The following is a 19715-nucleotide window of genomic DNA, read 5'->3' on the forward strand; positions in this document are numbered from 1 at the left end:
TGCCATCGATTTGTGTTTCATTCAGGCCTTTATGAGCTCATTTAAGATGTATTATCTGCTGCTGTTACAGTGATGAAGACCTTAGATGCATTTTAATGATATTATTTGGTTTCAATGTTCCAATATGGATCAATATGTCTTTTTATTTGTTCAAACCCTGAAAAACAGACCAGAAACTGAAACCTGATCTAAAAAGATTAAAAATGAAAATCTAATCTGTTTGTAAATAATTTACATATCATTTATTTGGTAGATTATGACATGGAAAACAAAAACCCACCAAGGCTTTCAATTTTATGTTTTTATACTTTAGAGGTTAAAATTTATGATTCTAGACATTTACACTGCAAAAACACAAAATCTTACCAAGTAAATTTTACCAAGTACAAATATCTCAGGACACTTGAAATAAGACTAAAATAACTTAAAAGTAAACTTTAAGCCAGACATAGGGATTGTTTAAAGTAAATAATTCCTTATTATTGATTAAAAAATAAATTTGGCTTCAACTGCAGATTATTTTACTTGTAATGAGACGTTTCCCATGTTGTAAATGAAATAATCTGCTAATTGAACAAGTACATTTTCATCCATAGTAAGGAACTATTAAGGAATAACATTCGGAAAAGTTACCTGCAAGTTAGTTTTGACTTATTTAAACTGTACTACGGTGTTTTCTCTAGACAGTAGACCAAAAATGGTGTTTTTGCAGTGTATATAGACAGCATCAAAAATGATAAAATGAGTAAAATGTCAAAGTTCAAATGAGACGACAGGGGAGGTTAGAAGTTATACCCTTCTTCTTCCCCTTTATACTCAATACGAGCACCTAAACTGAAGAAATAAGAACAATTTATTAAAAATAAACCATGTGTAACTGCAAAAATCTGGATTTTTCTGGTAAAAGAACAAAGATTGTTTCTGCTGTATGTGGCTGGCACACACAGCAGAAACAATCTGCTACGTTTATTCATAAAGGCTATGTTACACTTATATCACATGTAACTTTATGATGAAATAAGGTGATATTATTTGAACCCAACCCTTCAAAAATGCTAATTCTGCTCAGGAATTACCATTTTCTTGGTGCAACGACATTTCTCAGGATTTCTTTGTTATTTTCCAGACAGATTCAGGCTGCAGACTGGATTATTTCTCCCCATCAAACTCTGAACTGGAAAGTAAAATGGATAAAATAGTATTATACAGGTGCAGAAAAAAGAAAAATGTGTAAAGAATCACAATTCCTAGATCTAGGAATTCTGAGTTGATTCAAAACACTCAAAAATGGATTTTAAAAGAAGTTTATAATGTATTGCGTGTAAACTTGCCCACTTTATGTATTTTAAATACTACTTTGATACGTTCTTATTTAAGAAAATGCTAGGCAGCTAAGCTCACCTATAAGAATGGTGATTTAAATTGCAAACTTTGCGTGGAACCTTAAAGAATTGTTTTAAATGTTCTTTTTGTTTGCATTTTTTTTCTTCTAATCATGTAATTTAATCTCTAGATCATTTGAATCATTTCTGAATCTAATCGTGACCAAAAGTCAAATTTTGAATCAAATTGCTAGATGCTGAAAGATTTGCATCTCAAATTATGAGTTAAAAACTGGTAAGGGTGTTTAATGCAAAATTGTTAGACATTGTCAAGGAACAGCTCCTGTTTTTATCGAGAATCATGAAGAAGATGCAGCAGAAATTCCTTCAAGCTCTGAATATTCACTAAAAACCCCAAACCGTCTCATGACCAGGTGTGTGCGAGTCTCTGGATGCCATTAGGAAATGAAACGAGCTCCTATTCTTTCTTAAATTTTGCCTTTGAATAATCTTTAAATCAGTCTCTTTCAATCAATTCAACGCAGGAGGAAACCTGAGCTGGAAAATGACTCCGCTCCTTGTGAAACCCTGAAACAAAAGCAGTCTTCCTGCTGAGCTGAGATGATTATCAGGCTGACACACTTTGGGCCACCTGCCAGCACTGCACTGTAAAAAATCATACAAGAGCCCAAGGAAGCATTCAGGCACGTCTCCCTCCATGCATGTGCATCCCTGCGCATTTAAGCCGCCCGGGTTTGTCATCCTAACATCCCCCCACCCCTGACTGGCATTTTCAAGTGGTTGCAGATGAAACATGGCCCCCCTCCTACAATGCTAATGAATAGGCCCCTGATTGCAGGATTACAGCGACGGCTGTCTAATGAGCAGATACGCTACACAGCCCCTCGTCTCCACGTATTCACATTTTTCTCCTTGAAACTGATGAGCTCTTCCCTGCACAACAGTCAACAAAACCTCTGTGGAAGATTGCAGCATGAGCCATCTTCATCATCAGCCTCCTCCTCCTCATGCAAGTTTATTTCAGATGCTCTGGGTATATTCTAATTTTTAAGCCTTTTTTGTCTTGAATATATTATTTAACTGAACTGAAGATGCCTTGCAAAGTGTCTGAAGGGATGATGAGGGTGATAATGACTCAATTTAAACGATTAAATAATAGAAGCGGGGAGATAAAATGTCAATGAAGACTGAAAGATTTAGAAGAACAAGAGGAACAATAAGGCAGATCATGGACTGTGACTTTTCTTATGAAGCAGAACCATAAAATATATAATTCTGCAAAACCTTTGTGCTGTTTTTCTGAACTTAAAATCCAGAGTTGAAACATAAAAACACATTACATGTTGTTGACCGACATTCAAATCTCCATTTACTTGGTTTGCTAATCACAGAAATCATAATATTTTTTGCTAGCCTGGTAAAAATCAGCCCCTTGTTCTACGCTTTTCTTCATACAGAGAGAGGGTTGGATATTGAGAAACAATTTCTTGTTGTAAGCGTCAGCTTTGTTAAAGTTTTAAATTTTACACAACGCCAACGCTAATGCTAGTTAGCTAACACTAACGTTTGTCCATGACGTATGTAGTGCGCCAATTCGACGCTAAGAAGCTTAACGGCGAACAGAGAACAGAATTCAACCGAATGAGGCGGCTAATTAAATCGGCCAACAGTTATTACTGGACGGTTTTCTTCACTTCATCCGATGCCATCGTTAAAACTACAAACTGACTACAATTCTAAAACAGCGCAGAAAATCGACGTCATCGTTCGCTGATTGGCCCGATCGAAATTCTACCGGAAGAAACCCTAGATTGGGCTGTGAAGCCAGGCTAGTTTTTAGCATAGGTTTTTAGTATTACTGTCCAACGTTTCACCTTGGTTTTTAGCACAGGCGGTTTTTTGTTCATATCCTTTACTGTGTTGTTAAAACGCTAAATAACAACATCGAGCTGAAGGCCATTTAGGATTCAGTCAAATGCTGAACTTAAAAGAATCATATATTGTTTAGTTGTCATGCTGTAGTAGATGACACCATGTTTGGTGACAATGAACTGGGATCACTGCAAAGCCACAAAATATTCCCAAGTATTTTTGGTCTAGTTTCTAGTGCAAACATCTTTGCACAGTTGAAGTAAGACAAAATTAACTTGCAAGTAACTTTTCAGCAAGACATATGAGCTTGTTTTAAGTCAATAATTTCTCAATATCAATGAAAATAGTCTCACTGGCAGATTATTTAACTTATAATAAAACATTGTTCCCATTTTTTCATGTAAAGTAATGTCTGGCAGAACAAATACAAGTAAAAAAAAACTTTTATATCTCACGTAATTATCTGAAGAGAAAAAAGAAAACACTTTGTTACAGCTGTCACTATTATACCAATAGTTGCTAACATAATCAGTTCTTCTTTACTATTTACCTTTAATCTTTATTACTTATTTTTTCTTATAATAAACTCTCATGATTAAACAATAGTAGATCAACCACTGAAAATGTAATCGGCAAAATACACACTGTTTAAATATAAATGTAAAAGGAGAGAGCTTTCACAAATAATAGCACAGTAAATAAAATACTTTAAGACACTTGGGTTGTTGTTTGGCTTCTGCTTTGTGGAATATGTTCATTTTATTTTATTAAGCTTCCAAACCAAGAGTAAGAGCATCATGATATGATGAAATTTGTCACCCAAACTTGCATAACAGTGTATAAATCAACATTTTAGCATGAGTTTACATAAGCTAAATCTACTTTTTGGCTTTGTGTGTTTTTAAGTAGATATTACCCAGACATAGTATTTAACTTTATCCTAAGGCTCTGTGCAACCAAATTCAGTATCATGTTTCCAAGCAAAGCTACGACAAACCCAAATGAATGTATTTGCTCCTGAAATATGCACCAGTGTATGGTGTACTTTAGAAAATTTGGAGAAATAAACATAAATGATCTGTTTCATGGCTAAACAATTACTCTTACAGTAGCACTGAAAATAAAAGTTGACTAAAAACGAAGCAAAAGCTTTCATCCAGGCTCACAGCCAGCTGTGCACTATGTGAAAATAAACACTGGAGTCCGCCGCAGTTTCCCAGGATGCGTGTTTCTGACAGGTCAGCATTGGGTTTGAAACGCCACAGCACTTCTGTTTGGTTTATAAGAAGCTGTGGTAAAATCTAAATCACTCTCCTAAGCCAGGCTGGAGATACAGTAAACCTGAAAACCAAGATTCCTGGGAATTACTGAAACGTTTTGCAAAAATACGTCTATGTTACTGCTGGGCTTTTTTTTTGTTAAATAAAGTAACTTTTTGAAACACCAAATTGGAATTAAACAAGAAAATTCACAAAGTTTATCTAAAACATGCAACTGAATTATGAGAGAAGTGTCCTAACTTCAGCACGTAAAGATTTAACAATATTGTCTTTTCCACAAAAATATGAGTGTTTTGATAAATAACAGACATAATTTACTTTTCAACCAAGGATTAAATGAGAATGAAAAGATTAAAAATGGGTGCATATTTTTATAGTTGTTTTTACAAGATTTTTTGAATTACACCAAATCGAACAAGAACTTCAAGATAACATTGTATTTTATAAAATATAAAGCATTTTTCATGCTAATTACTCTTATTAGCGTAGAAAAAAAGAGTCGACAAAAACCAAAGCAAAGGTTGAAATTTCTAATTTTCTTATTTCAAAGACAAAAAAAATATACAGCAATTTTGTTAGTTTAAGACCTAAATTATATCCATCTCTGACTCTCATTAGTTGTCTTTTCTCTTTTACTGGATCAAATGTTATTACTATTATTATTAGTATTATTTTTTTAATTGCATTTATTAATATAGACATGTGTTTGCTATTTAAATTTTGTGTCAATCAGCAGTATTTCTGGGCTTTAACATGTATATTTATGTACATCATCATAATATTTATATTTAAGTAAATGTAGAAGAAACCTTAGATTTACTTGTGTTTATTTTAAATACAATTCTGGCTCAGTTTTAACTTTATTTGTTCATTTATTTATTTATTTATTCAGTTTTTTAAGTTTTTATCCACAAATAAAATCCACAATAAAACGTAATACGTTATGAAAGGGTAACCATATTTTTACATATATTTATAAAGTAGATTTTGTTTTTTTCTGTATTTCTGTTGATCTTGTATTTGTTCCAAATTCGGTTGTGTATTACGTTTTCCATCCACAAGAGGGCGGTGTTTCTAAGAGTTACCGCCTAAAAAGTTGTACCAACAGTTTCGCTTTCATACAGACTAATGATGATTCATCAAAGATTAAAGGACCAGATGATGAACTGCTAACTTTGCTTAAATTCCTTATAATTAACTTCAGCTGGAATATTTGATGAACTCTTCACGTTTATTGACACTCCGGCTAAAAATGCGTACTTTTGGAACATCTCAGCAATAATACCGCTAAATACAATCAATACTACAATTGTTTACAAAAATGCTAACAGAATTATATAATTTGTGGCTTATTTATTTATGTTGATCAAACTGTCTCGGAAGTTTTACTTTGAAATCAATAGGAAGCAAATATGGCGGAGGCCACACGGTGGCGCAGTGGTTAACCATACTGGTTGCAGCAAGAAGGGCCTATCACCCAATGACAGCTGGAAGTGAGTATATATGGACGAACGTCAATTTTCTTATAAACTCTTTAAAATGGAACAAAGTAAAATATTATTTAAAAATATATATTTATTGTGACATCACACAATAAAAACGATGGTTTAAAACAAAAAGGAAGAAATATGTAAAGTTAACTGTTTAAGAAAATCACAATCAGGTGTTTTGATAATTTCTTTGAGGTTTATTTATTTTCTATACGTCTTGCCATATTCTTAGTTTCTAATTATTGCCATTAAGGTGTTTCTGTATCTGCTCATTCCTTAGCATTGAGTATAATCATTTATTCTTATGTTTTATTTTAGTGTTTTATTTTGTTCTCGGAGCATTCCTCCCTTCTCCTTCATTCAGCTCCACTGCAATTGTTTGCTCTCAGATGCAGCTGTTCCTAGTTTCTCCAATTATCTGGTTGCATTGTCATTTCCACGTCTCTCTCAGTATATAAGCTCAGATTGTTCTTTGCTATGTTCTTTAACATGTTTTTCATTGTTGTCAAGTTTTCCCATAAAAACACTGTTTTGCTGAAAACATGACAAAGAACTGCAGAAAAAAGAGGCATTTGTGCTGCACAGTAAGTCTAGTCACACTTTCTACAGATAAACAAGCCCAGCTCTGCTCTACACCCTAGAAATAAAACATTTTATATAATTGTATGTGCTTAAATATTTTATCAATCAAAACAGCAGTTTTACCTGTATTCTGCCAAAGTAGATCAAGGTAAAACGATGTTCAATATTATTTCATTTCAAGAAGTTCTTCTCATTAACTGTTGTTCATATTTTAACAGTTTGTTTTTGGGATGTTTTATTAATATATTCTATCCTTTAAAGACATTCTTGATCTTGATGTGGTCCAAATTGAAAATGAGTTTGACACCCCTGATTTAGAAACAAAACAGCAACATCTCTGAGAAACTTTTACCAAACAAGGAGTTTTGCATTTTAGACTTAAAAACACAAATAAAATCCCCAAAAGACTCCACGATTCCTCTCAGAGCGTTCTGTTTCCTGGGACATGATCGGGTTTCAGGTGGAGAGTAAAAACGTCTGAATAATTTTTAAAGGCGTCTTTGGTCGCCATCTCTCCATTCAATCTCTTTTAAAGCACATTCCACTTTCAGCTGTGGAGGATTTTGTTCCAATCCGTCTCTCTCTGAGACGGATTGGAACAATATTTGGAAATATTTGACGTTGTGAAAGTGTTGACACAAACTCTCCCACCGGGTCGTAATGTGAAACTGCTGCTGTTTGTGCCCTGCTGGAGCCAAATCGTGTTTCTCTGGTTCTTCTTTTGTTCTCTGAGTATCAGGCAGAGTTTCAGTTTGAGCTCAAATCCTTCCAGGTTGATTCATTTGTAACTGTTATTAAGTAATGAATAATTAAATGTCTGTCACATTACAGTAAAAATCTGCATCCACTCATCATTTGCATGATGTTAATTCAGAAGTTTTTCAGATTTATTTCAGCCATTTTTCCCCAGGATGTAATAATTATACAGTATGCAACTTCAATCATTTTTAAAAGCAAGAAATAAACGCACAAGTTTTAATTTATGGTGAATTTTTCTCTACTTCACTCTTAAATGTCTGTAGATCTGCCTCAATCATAGAGGTTTCATAACCTGCCAAATTCTGGCTGTATGTTTAATATTTAACCATTTTTTTATGAAAACCAGCAGATCTCACATTATTACAACTTTATTCTCATAATATTATGGATTTATTTTGGTAATACTACAACTTCTTGTAATATGACTTTATTTTTGCACTCGTTTATTCTTGTTATATTATGACTTCTTATTTTTTTTTACTTTATTCTCATACAAATTTATTTTGGCAATATTATGACTGTCGTATGACTGTTTTATCTTGTAATTTTTTAGGTGTTTTTCTTTTTAGTATGACGATGATACTCCATTATACTTTTGCAACAAGATCTAAAATAATCATTCAGATTTACACTCTAAGTGGGATAACATCTATTTATTTAATTTATAAACAAATAAATGGCAGTAAGATCTTTCTGATGTTTTTACAGGAATTTGTAAAAAAAAAAAAAAAAAAAAAAAAAGAATGTAAAGTTCAAAACCGATTCTGTTTAAAAACTTAAGAGTGTTTGAATTGCATAGAAAATATTTGTTCAGGGACTTTGTACAAACAATAATTGATTAATTAATGTTGTAAAAGTTGAACAAAACATTAGAAACCAGTAGATTAATGTAAAGATAAGAATTTAAATGAAATAAATTCTGAGCGAAAACTTTCCACCTAAACTTTAATCCTCATTTCCAGAGTTTTCAGAGAAGCAGGTCAGTTTATTTAGTATAAAACCCAATAGAGTTTGTTTTTTTTTTTGGCTCATTTCTTGCTGTCCTCAATCTGCTCCACCTCACTGGACTCGTCGACCACTTTTCCGTTGATCATTGTCTGCGTGACGACTTTTACAATCTTCCTGGTCCGGACCTCGGGGTCTTCTGCAACAGAGGAACAAATATCTGATACCAGCTGGACCGGTGCCGACACAGTGAGAAAATACAGCCTGGTGAGTTTTTATTGAGGTGAAGCTGGATTGAAATCTAATGACTGGATGATCTGGGTCAACGCGACTCCAACAGGGAGAGATTTCTTTTCTTTTTGTGGATCAAGTTAACAGAAAAAAATCCATAAAGGATCAAATGCTTTTCTTATCTTGCTGGAATTTCCGAAGATAATGTGAAAAAGATACAGATTAGATTTTAAAAAAAAAAATAAAAAAAATTGCGAAATATAATAGTCTAAACTTACTTTTAGGAGGTGGAGGCGTTTCTTTCACCCTGTAATAAAAAGTTATAACATTAATGAAACAAACACAAACTTCAAAAATACAACAAAATCCACTTTGTCATGTTTGTCACTGGTTTCTCAATGATGTTTTTATGACTTTTTATTTTTGTGTTTTATGATGTAAAGCACTTTGAACTGCCTTGTTGCTGAAATGTGCTGGACAAATAAACTTTTTTTGTCTCTAAGATTTAGGATATTAATATTAATATATGAGGAGCTCCTTTTTCATTTATCTTCAGATCTGTGTTTGATAAATAAAAAAATCATTAGTTTAATCTTGGAGTTTTTTTTCACAGCCACTGTGCAAAAGCAGAATATTTTCACAAATAAAGAACCATTCTAATCTATTATATTCTATGAATTTATTTATTCTATTTAATCATTTATAGTAACTTTATTTACTAGAGGAATAAGACAGCATTTTAAATTTGGCTAAATTTGAGCTTAAAGTTGCTTTAAAGGTTAATTTAAATGATTAATCGGTGTAATCAAAGGTCTGTTGTTTTAAACAAACTGACATGCAGTTGAATGTAAAGAGTTTTAAAGAACATTTTAGTAGGAATGTCTTGATGAGGCCATTTTAAACAATCTGTATAATAATCCTAAATGTAGTTCCTAGCATCAGTTGGTTTTTCTGAGGACATTTCTCCAACAATGTCAAAGTTTTCCACTCTTTACTGTTTTATTTTGATTCTTATATTTTCAAAGAAGAGAAGCATCAAGCTTTTATATAAATAAAATGAATGTTTTTATTTTATTCTTATAAAATATAAAGTGACACAAACAATGATTTCTGTTGTAATTCTATGCAGAAAAACTAATAAATTTTTAAAGTTTTAAAAACATTTCTTCTTTATAATTTTGGCCAAAGTTATGAAGAGCTCTGGTCAGTGTCTGGACAGAAAAATCCTAATTTAAGCGATTATTTTTGATAAGATTTTTTTCCCAGTTCCCCTCCCGTATTTACGTTTCCTCTCCTTCCAGCAGCCGCCTGTAGGTGGCGATCTCCATCTCCAGGTTTTGCTTGATGCGCAGAAGCTGCTCGTAGTCGGTTTTGTTGCGCTGCATGTCCAAACGCAGCTGGGACAGCTCGTCCTCCAGCTGCGTCAGGGTAGCCTGCAGGCGGTCCATCTCCACCGTGTATTTGTGTCCGGTCTCTCCCAGGTTTCCCTCCAACACGCTGACCTGGTGACACAAAATATTATTAAGGAAGTGAAGTTGATCAAAAATGGTTTATTTATTCTTCAAATTAAATTTTTTTCCGCCAAAGTTATTTTCTCCTGATTTTTGTTGCTATATCGCGTTACGCTTGACGGTCGGTGGTTACCATAGCAACCAGTAACAGGTTTCGTCTTAGCATTTTTATAGATGTTAAGTTTGTCAGAGTTTGCTTATTTATTCTTCAAATTCATTTTGTTTAGTCAAAAAGTTATAATTTTATCCTGATTTTCATAGGTGTACAAGTTATGCTGCTCTTGACCGTTGCCGGTTACCATAGCAACCACTAACGTGGTAGGTGTTGGGATCTGCTCTATGTATCCTATACATGTAATACTTTTAAGATATAAGTATATTAATACAGGGTTTTAGGTGTAATTTTGCCATGTTTTGCTTAAGTTTTTAACTGTTATAACTAGTGTTCATTTTAGCTGTGTTTAATTTATGATTGTTAACTATTGTCAACTGTTCACTGGGAACCATTGCTAGGTAGTTTGTTGCATTTTATTTAATATAAGGGCAGACGCTGCTGGACTGACGTTAACTACCAACTCGATTTGTTTTTCTTTTGTTTTTGATGCAAATTAATATTTCATTTACCAGTTGTGTAATTTTCTTTGACTGATATATTTGTGATTTTATTTCCAATACTAAAAATATATATTAATTACTATTTATGTTAAATATGAGATAAGCTGTGTGCAGAGCCGGCCCAAGGCATATGAGAGGTAAGTGACTGTAATAGGTCCCCCACACCACCAGGGGTCTCCCAGGAGCACCAAAAATACCATTAAATAATACAAACTAAAAGTTATTACACATGGAAAAATAACTTTTAAAATAATATAGGAATTACATCATGCTGATGGCTGCTACCTCTGAAATATAAGATATCAAACTTGTTATTTATTGTAAATTTAGTGTTTATCAGCTCATGTTACTTTTCATCAGTTGAAATAATATGGCACACTTGAAAAGTGAAAAGTGAGTCAAAAAGGTGAGGATAAAAGGTTGAAACTTTTGAATCATCATAAACAAATTATCGACAATGAGGTCGCCCTTTTCAGCCTTCCATTCAGTCACCCTTCTTAGCCCGACACGTGAGGGTCTGTCAGCAATGATGGTGTCAACCTACTGCCTTCATGCTGCGCAAACATTTAAGAGCTTTATGTGCCTCTCCAGCAGATGTCAATGTCCTGACATGCTGATTGATCACAGTAGTTTAGTGAATCCACTCCACACTTTGTGTATCTATACATTAATAGCTCTTTATACACAAAGAACAAGCAGCTGTTTTCCACTGACTGTCCCAACACGTCTGCACCTCCGAAGACGAGGTGCGGATGAGGAGAAGCAGGTGGGCTAATGAGAGACAATCTTTTTAAAATACTTTATTTTAAAAAACACTATTATTGTCATGAGTACTTCGTTTTTGCAATAAGAAGTATTGCAGAGTGTATTTGCTAATAAGTTAGCAAATACACTCTGATCTATTTTGTGCAGAGTGACGGTGATAAAAAATGTAACTTTGTTCACTAATTATAAACGGTGTGTCAAAGAGACATGCACATTTTAACCAACACAGATCCACATTCTGGACTAGAGTATTTTTTGTACAACTACACAGTATTTATGTTGAAAATTTTCCCTTAGTGTACAGTATTTTTATTCTTTATTTTGTTTATATTCTATATTTGTGTGACTATTTGCTTAAATTGCATGTAACTTTGACACTGTTGCACAAAATATTCTCCAATAATGTATATTTCTGTTCTATTCTTTTAGATAAAACTGTATATATTTACCTTTAAAGAGCCTCAGTGAAAACATGTTTAAACATTCTTAACTCTTTGGTGCAGAAACTGGCTGAAAAATCGATCTATTAACTTTGTGTTTTTGATGTACATTTGTCCTAAATTCCACCAACTTGATAACTTTTGTCTTACAAGACCTGAGTCTGTTGTGAAGTCAAATTATTGTTCCTGCAACGAACAAAGAAACATTACAACTTCTCATAAGTGTTTCATATCAGTCTATCAATAATTATTTTTATTAATTTTTTCTTTTAAATATCTGAAATACTGCCAAACTGGTGACATGACTTTTCCTCCTTTATCCACAGTATTCACTCCACTACTTTTTGTGGCTTTGTAGCAAAACCTTAAATGTACTCAACAGGTTGTTGCTAGGTAACCAAATAGAATGTGTTGTTGCTAGGTAACCAAAGAATGAGTGGGTTAGTTGATTCCACCAATCTTTAATATTCTATTGAATATTAAATATTCTATCAGACATATAATCTATTGATATTGACTACATGTTTATCGTGATGTATATTTTTATTGATTTATTGTCCAGTCCTAGATGATACATTGTCACACCACCCATAAACTCTGGATTACCTGTTTGCGTAGATTGTCCAGCTCCACCTCCAGAGCTTGCAGGAAGCGCCTCCTCTCGCTGAGCTCTCCCTGGGCGCAGCGGAGCGCCTCATTGCTTTCTTTCACCTCACACTGAATGGCCTCCAACTGTGGAAACGCATCGGTAAAACAGGTCATTGCTTACAGATTCTGCTTCCAGCAACAATCACAGAAGAAACAAGCTTGATTTTCACCAACCTTCTTGAGGTACCAGGCTTCAGCGTCCTCCTTGTTCTTGCGCGAGATGCCCTCGTACTGGACCCTCAGCTCAGCCATGATGGCCCCAAGGTCGGGCCCCTGAGCTGCCTCCACCTCCACGCTCACCTGCTCCGTGGCCAGGCGGGCCTTCAGGGTGCTAATCTCCTGCAATATGTGCAGTTGGTATTAATGTTGCATTCCAGCTACCTGGGAAATGGGAACTCGGAGCTGGGTTTGACGTCAGACTCATATTAAAGCTGAAGTACGTAATTTTTATAAAAAATATATGGTTTTACATATTTATTAAAACTGTCATCATGATGTGTTATTGTTATGAGATAGATAATCTCGTCCCCGAGCTACTATTGCCGCCTGAAGTAATGCACCAAAAACAACCAATCAGAGCCAGGAGGAAAGTCTTAGCCCTGTCAATCAACCTCGTGAACGTGCTGCTTAATGTGCTAATGGTGGAGAAACATTGTCTGCTACCTCTGACAAACTATCCAAAAACAAACAGAACTTTTAATTTGTTCAGTTTTGAGTTGCAGGTGCTACATGTAGCATTGATTTAAGACATACTTTTACATATCTGGCAATGTTTCCACTACATCTTACTACTGTTGATGTAGTAACACAACCTAATAAGTCCCAGTTTCCCAGTGGCAAATTCAAAATTCACTGAAGAATTGTCTGCTACCTCTGACAAACTATCCAGCATAGTTCTTTAGCGCTGTTTTCCAACTGCACATATAGACTTTGAATCTATTTATGAATACATGGCAAAGATTTAAACAATGGAGCCTTGATTTCACACAAAGACAGATAATAACCGACACTTGAAGCTGTAGACTCTCTCAGCTGAAGAATCGGTTATGTTTATCAGATTTCCTCTACATCTTTAGAGTATGAACATCAAATTATGAGAAAAGGAAGAAGAAAAATCTGAAAAACTCAAATACTTTAAGGTATTAGAGTTGTGTTAGTTGAACAATAATGACAAAGTGTTTATCTAGGCAATTTGCAACCAGAATGGCTGTGAAGACAAACAAATGGGTGATATATGTAGTTTGGAAGATAATTATCTGTCTTCTTTTTGTAGATTTGGAGTGTTCATGTATTAAATTGAGCCCAAAATGATTCAAACTGGTTTTTGTATTTTTTTTAAAGGACATTTTCTCTGTTTTTATTTACACTTCATCAATTACTTTCCATTTGTAGGTATTTTCTTCAAGAATAAGCTGGATAACATTCACAGAAATCTGGTTTTAGTACATATGAATGTATTATTGTTGTGGTTTCTCAGTTATGTTTTTTCTCTTTCTGCAGGTGTACAGACTCCTGGTGTTCAGTTGTGCTCTCTTTATGCTTCTTCCTCTTTAAACTGGTTCCCCACCTTTCTTTCATTTCCACCTCTGTGTCCATTACTTTTGACATAAACCTAAAGCTAAATTTCTAATAAAGTTTCATTCATGCATCCAATGTGGCACCATGGCAAAAGCCATAATGCTCCATGTGTAAAAGTAAATCAGTTGGGGCTCAGATAACACTTCTGCCAGACATGTTAAAAAAAAAGAAAATATTGTTTAAATTAGTGATTTTGATGGGTCATACACCTGTTCCCAATCTCCTTACCTGCTTTTCTTTGTCAACCAATAAAAAGAAGAAGAAGAGAAAAAAACCGGAGACCTAACCTGTGTTGGACTCCTTTAAAAGAGAATCAAAATGATCGAAAATTAACATCACAAGCTCAGATACCAAAGGAAAACGATAAAGTAATGTTAGGCAGGATTCTTCCCATCAATGTGGATACTTTGTGGATAATAATTGTTTTTTTTTTTTATCTTTGTAGTGCACTGTGAAAGCTGTAAAACAAAACTTAATTAAGTCTGAGGTGACATCCTGGTCACCACGCCTGTCTATCTAAACACTCTCAGTTTGATGATGAAGGGAGTGTCTGTGTTCATACTATGTGATTATTATGTCCCAGTTTCATACTAGCTTGAGATCAGAGGTGCAAAAACATTTTGTCCAGCTCAGGAGGTCAAATGTGTCTCATTTAATTTTTATCCCAAAAATATCAGTCAAATTTCAACAGTAACTGAGTTTCCATTACCCACAAAATAAAATAGCGCAACTTAACTTAAAAAAAAATAAATTCACTTAACGGAAACACGCCAATTTCGAAAAGGCTACGTTTTTCGATCAAAAGTTTTTGCGCAACATTTTGATACGACTTGTATTTCCCAGAAACTGCTATTGAAACACCTTTTTTGCGTCACAAAAGTCACGTGATCAACAGCCGGATGTTATTACCAGCGAAAACCACGAAGAAGACGACGACAGGAAGTAGTAGGAGGATGAAGGTTTGTTTATCTTTTTACGGACAATGTACAGCTGGAGCCACCAGAGCTGTCACAGCATCACACAGTTTATGAGAAGTTGTGTATTTTAACGTGTTGAATCCATAGCTCTTCTGTAAAAATCACAGATTAAAATTTTCCCTAAGCACTGCTTGCTGTTGACGTCTGATGGCTGATAGATGAGAGCTAGCGTCATACTGTTTACATCTGTCGCCGCCATGTTTTTTAACAGCTTATCGCATGAAAAAGCTAATCTACGTGTGATTTTCATTTGATTTTTTATTTAATGAAAACACCGGACCTGCGAAATACATACAAATATTACATTTGTATGTATTTTACAAACACATACAAATATAATTATTTATTATATTATATTTATTACAATATAATTATTGTTTAAAATCACTGCTTGTGAACAACTTTGCTGTCTGTTTTTCTGTGGGAAAATCACTCTCCTCTGCTCAGACCGCCGATTCTTTCTCACCTCGTCGTGATTCTTCTTGAGGTAGTATGTCTCCTCCTTCAGGCTGTCCAGGTCTCCTCTCAGAGTGGCGATGATCTGGTCATGGTCTGACTTTGCTCTCCTTAGAGCCTGACAGTCCCTCTCCACCGACTGGCACAGGGAGGCCTCTGCTTCCCATCTGCAGAAAAAAGAAAGATAGGAAATAAATAGTTGCTGAAAAAATAAAATGTAATGGTAACTTAGAGGAATTGGGCTGAAATGACCAGAAGCTAGGACTGGACAATAAATCAATAACAATATATGTGAATGGATAGATAAAATTTAAAAAGAATATTCAATATAATGTTCACTAAACTCTGACCCAGAACCGCACAGTATTCTGGGAGATGTACGCAGAGGAAAGACAGCTAAGCAAAGTTGGTGGTATCAACTAACTGGCTCTCTCTTTGGTTACCTAGCAACAGCCTTTTGAGTAACTTGTGGTTGCCTAGCAATGGTCTGTTGAGTAACTGACGCAGCAGCGGCTTAACATTTCACCACCATGTCTTAAAATCGCTTAAAAATAAACAACAGCGTGTAGTGAAAACTGAATAAAACAGGAAGGGTTAAGGGTTAGTTTGGTGGTATTTTATATATTTAAAACAAAAAGCTAATCAATTATTAGCGATATCGACTGATATGAAATGTTTATATTGTGATTCATTTTTCATTCTAACAGAAGCCATGTCGTAGTAAGCATGAAACCAAGCAGAATACCGTCAGTACATCATGAAAACCCAGTGTGTGCTTTTCGACTCTACCCTCTTTGCCAGCTCCGGTCTCTTCAGAGATGGATGGGATCTCTCTGACCTGCATAATCTATCACTACCAGCTCCAACTGGACTGGACTGGTGACTGGTGTTTCTTGGTTGTTCAGTACCTGAGCTCCGTGAGAAGGGGGCTCTTATTTCACAGTCTAACAGAAAAGTCATTTATTCTCATGCTTTGTTGTCTGGCACTCCCATGTGAACACTCACAGGAAAGCAGAAGCGAAAAAATAACCTCTGCATGACACTCACTTCACCCTGAAATCATCAGCTGCCAGCTTGGCGTTGTCAATCTCCAGCATGATGCGGGCGTTCTCCAGCGTCCTTTTTCTCATCTATAGAGGAAAACATGTGATTGAGAAAGTCGCATGCAAAAACACAAAATATTACAAAGTATCGGTGGTCTAGCTTCCAAATATCCTAGTGCACTTGAGCATGTTGAGCAGCTAGTACATGTGATTGATTGACAGAATTAAGACCCTCCTCTTAGCTCTGATTGGTTGTTTTTGATCGGGAGCGGAGCATTTAGTAGCTCAAGGAAGAGGTCAATATTTACACAGATTATCTGTCTCATATCTGCGACAGACTGGCGACCTGCCCAGGATGTACCCCGCCTCTCGCCCGGAACGTTAGCTGGAGATAGGCACCAGCACCCCTCCCGACCCCACTGAGGGACAAGGGTGTTCAGAAAATGGATGGATGGATGGATCTGTCTCATATTATAAAGTCATGACATGGTGACAGTTTTAACAAATATGTGAAAAAATTTGTCAAAAAGATTTTCCAACTTTAAACAAGCTCCTGTGTCTTGCAGGAAGGCTACTTGTAAATTAGTTTTGCAAGATATTCGCACTAGAAACTAGACCAAAAATACTTGGTAATATTTTGTGTTTTTGCAGTGACCATGGACAGTATTTCTGCAGAGTCACTAACCTCCTGCCCGATGGCATGTGCCTGAGCCATCATGCCCTCAATGTCGTGGCCTTCTGGCGTTCTCTCCAACATGAGGTGCTTGATCTTCACCTCCAGCTCGGCGTTGGACCGCTCCAGTGACCGTACCTTGTCCAGGTAGTTGGCCAGCCTGTCATTCAGGCCCTGCATGGTCTCCTTATCGCTGGCCCCAATGCCGTTCAGGGACAGGCTGGAGCCCAGCATGTTGAGGCCGTTTCCCATGGACACCGAGCGGAACAGGGAAAGCGTGCTGACGGTGGACAGAGAGGAGACGGGGGGTTTGGAGCGCAGGCTGCGGCCGCTGTCTCTCACCGTGACGCTGGAGAAGGAGGGCTGATGCACTGAGAGGCTGCGCACTGACAGGGTGGAGGCCATTGTGGTTTCTGTAGAAAGTTTAGAGTGAGCTTTTCCCTTAAGGCAGGGGTGTTGTGGCAGAATGTATTGATAAAACCCTTTAACAAACTTAAAATATTAATAAATATCTGTTTGTATTTGATGTACATCATTTCACAATAATGTAATTTGGCAATATGCAGATAAAAACGGCTTTGATTTGATGGAGTAAATAATATTTAAGCACAAAACTGTTATCTCGGAAGTTATATTCATGTAAGGGCCACAGAAAAAGTTATTGTCAGCCCCTGAGGGAACATATTATGTAAAATTAACACTTTGCGCATTTTTATGCTTCCCTTTGGATTTCTACCGCTTCTATAAACGGCCCAAGCACTTAAAAAAACAAACCACCCAGACTTTTTCGTTTTTAGTGTCTGGAAAATGAGTCGTTTCAAATACCACCTGATTGTTAAGTCACGTTCCAATGGCACTGCGCCGTTACCTAGCAACCCCAGAGAAGTCCAGCCCATCGCCTAGCAACCCCAGTAAAGCCCAGCCCATTGCTTGAAACATAACTTTAACTTTTTCACATGATCACCTTCCTAAAATAATGGCCCAAGTCATGTTTTGCCTAAAGTGATTTAGCAAAGATAAATAACTAAAATAAGCTTCAAAAAGTTGATTTAGGCAGCAAAAAAAAAATCTCTTTTGGCAAAAAAAAATGACGTAGGCCATTATTTTAACAAACTATTGCTTTACATGTCTCCTCTTTAAAAAATAGAAAGAGAAAAAGCTATTAGAGAGTGATTCTTTCTTCAGAAAAGTTCCAGTTTTTGTGTTGCTGTTTGAAGGAGAAGCAGTACTTACATGTGCTTCAGAGCGTCAGTGGGTCTTTCTTTGCTCAGCTCGGCCGACTTGCTGCTTCTCGGAGGTGAAAGTGACTCTGTTGCTGCAGCAGCTAAACACAGGTGAGTTCTGTGACCGTATTTAGAGAGGAGGCGCCGCCGGGGAATCCAGCCCCTCTGCAAACAAGAAGAGGGATGCAACATGACACCGAGCAGAATACCTGAAGGCAGCCATGAGTTCAGCAAACATGACCTTTAAAGCTTAATTTAAGGAAGGAAAGGTGTATGATTACCTTTAAACACACCTTAAAGATGGTTAAAACTGATATTTTGCAGGAAAATAGTCTTACTAAGTATTTTTGGTCCAGTTCCTAATGCAACTATCTTAGTAAACTTGAAATAGACAAAACTGACTTACAACTGTTCAGCAAGACATGAAAGTTTTAATTAAGTCAATAAATTGTTTAATAATTAAAACATGCCAGTTCCACTAGCAGATTATTTCACTTATATTTTTGAAAAAGGGATCTGTTGCCTATTTCTAATAACTAAACAGTATTTTATGTTATAGTTTTGTACAGTATAATAATACTATTGCTTATTTTGTTTTTTATTTCTACCTGCTGTCACACTTGAATTTCCCCTTTGCAGGACAATAAAGGCTGTTTCTATTCTGTTGAATTCTATGAAAATTTGGCTTGTTATAGGTGAAATAATCTGGGACTTGTACGTTTTTATCAGTATTAAGGACATACTTCCTATGTCCTGTTGAAAAGGTATTTGTATTTTGACCAAAAAACACTTGGTAAGATTTTGTGCTTTTATAGTGAGATAAATTCAGTAAAGCAACAGTATCCTTGTTCGTTTTGGCAGCACACAAACTAGTTTTCAGGGCAATATTTGGTCTCACATCTCCAAACAATGACAAGCTCTTCCTCAGAGCCCAGTGTGGTTTGCACGCACCAGACCCAGGTGTGCTGAGGGAGGATACAATGGCTGCTGGTGAGATGTGAGAAGCTGAAGAGCAACTCGGATGACTGGAGGGGAGAACAATGCAAGGATGGAGTGAAAAGAAAGTAAAAACCCCTGAGAAATGTACAGAGAAATGCAGGGCGGAGGCAGACCTGGCTGAACTGGAAACCTCTCAAACGTAATACAGGTCAGCTATCTCTGCATCTTCACAATACGTAATCTCCTATTTTCTGTATGTACTATAAACATGTAACACTTTTAATTGCCCTGAGCATTATTCTCCAGCATATATCAGATCACTCCATGATACTGACTGTTAGATTT

The 19715-nt window shown here is 35.8% G+C and overlaps 1 protein-coding gene across 1 annotated transcript; it reads right to left on the reverse strand.

The window, feature by feature from the left end:
• Window positions 1–8256: 8256 nt before the first annotated feature.
• Window positions 8257–18567, reverse strand: krt1-c5 (keratin, type 1, gene c5). Its single transcript, XM_016674208.1, has 9 exons — window positions 18442–18567; window positions 17221–17621; window positions 16540–16622; window positions 15503–15659; window positions 12656–12820; window positions 12440–12565; window positions 9787–10004; window positions 8781–8809; window positions 8257–8470 (listed from the first exon to the last, which is right to left on the reverse strand). Exons 2-9 carry the CDS (start codon window positions 17611–17613, stop codon window positions 8355–8357), a joined length of 1287 nt encoding a protein of 428 aa, XP_016529694.1. The 5' UTR covers window positions 17614–17621; window positions 18442–18567; the 3' UTR covers window positions 8257–8354.
• Between the last annotated feature and the right edge of the window lie 1148 nt (window positions 18568–19715).

This window comes from Poecilia formosa, unplaced genomic scaffold, assembly GCF_000485575.1.
Source record: "Poecilia formosa unplaced genomic scaffold, Poecilia_formosa-5.1.2 Scaffold92, whole genome shotgun sequence".
NCBI classification, from domain to species: domain Eukaryota; kingdom Metazoa; phylum Chordata; class Actinopteri; order Cyprinodontiformes; family Poeciliidae; genus Poecilia; species Poecilia formosa.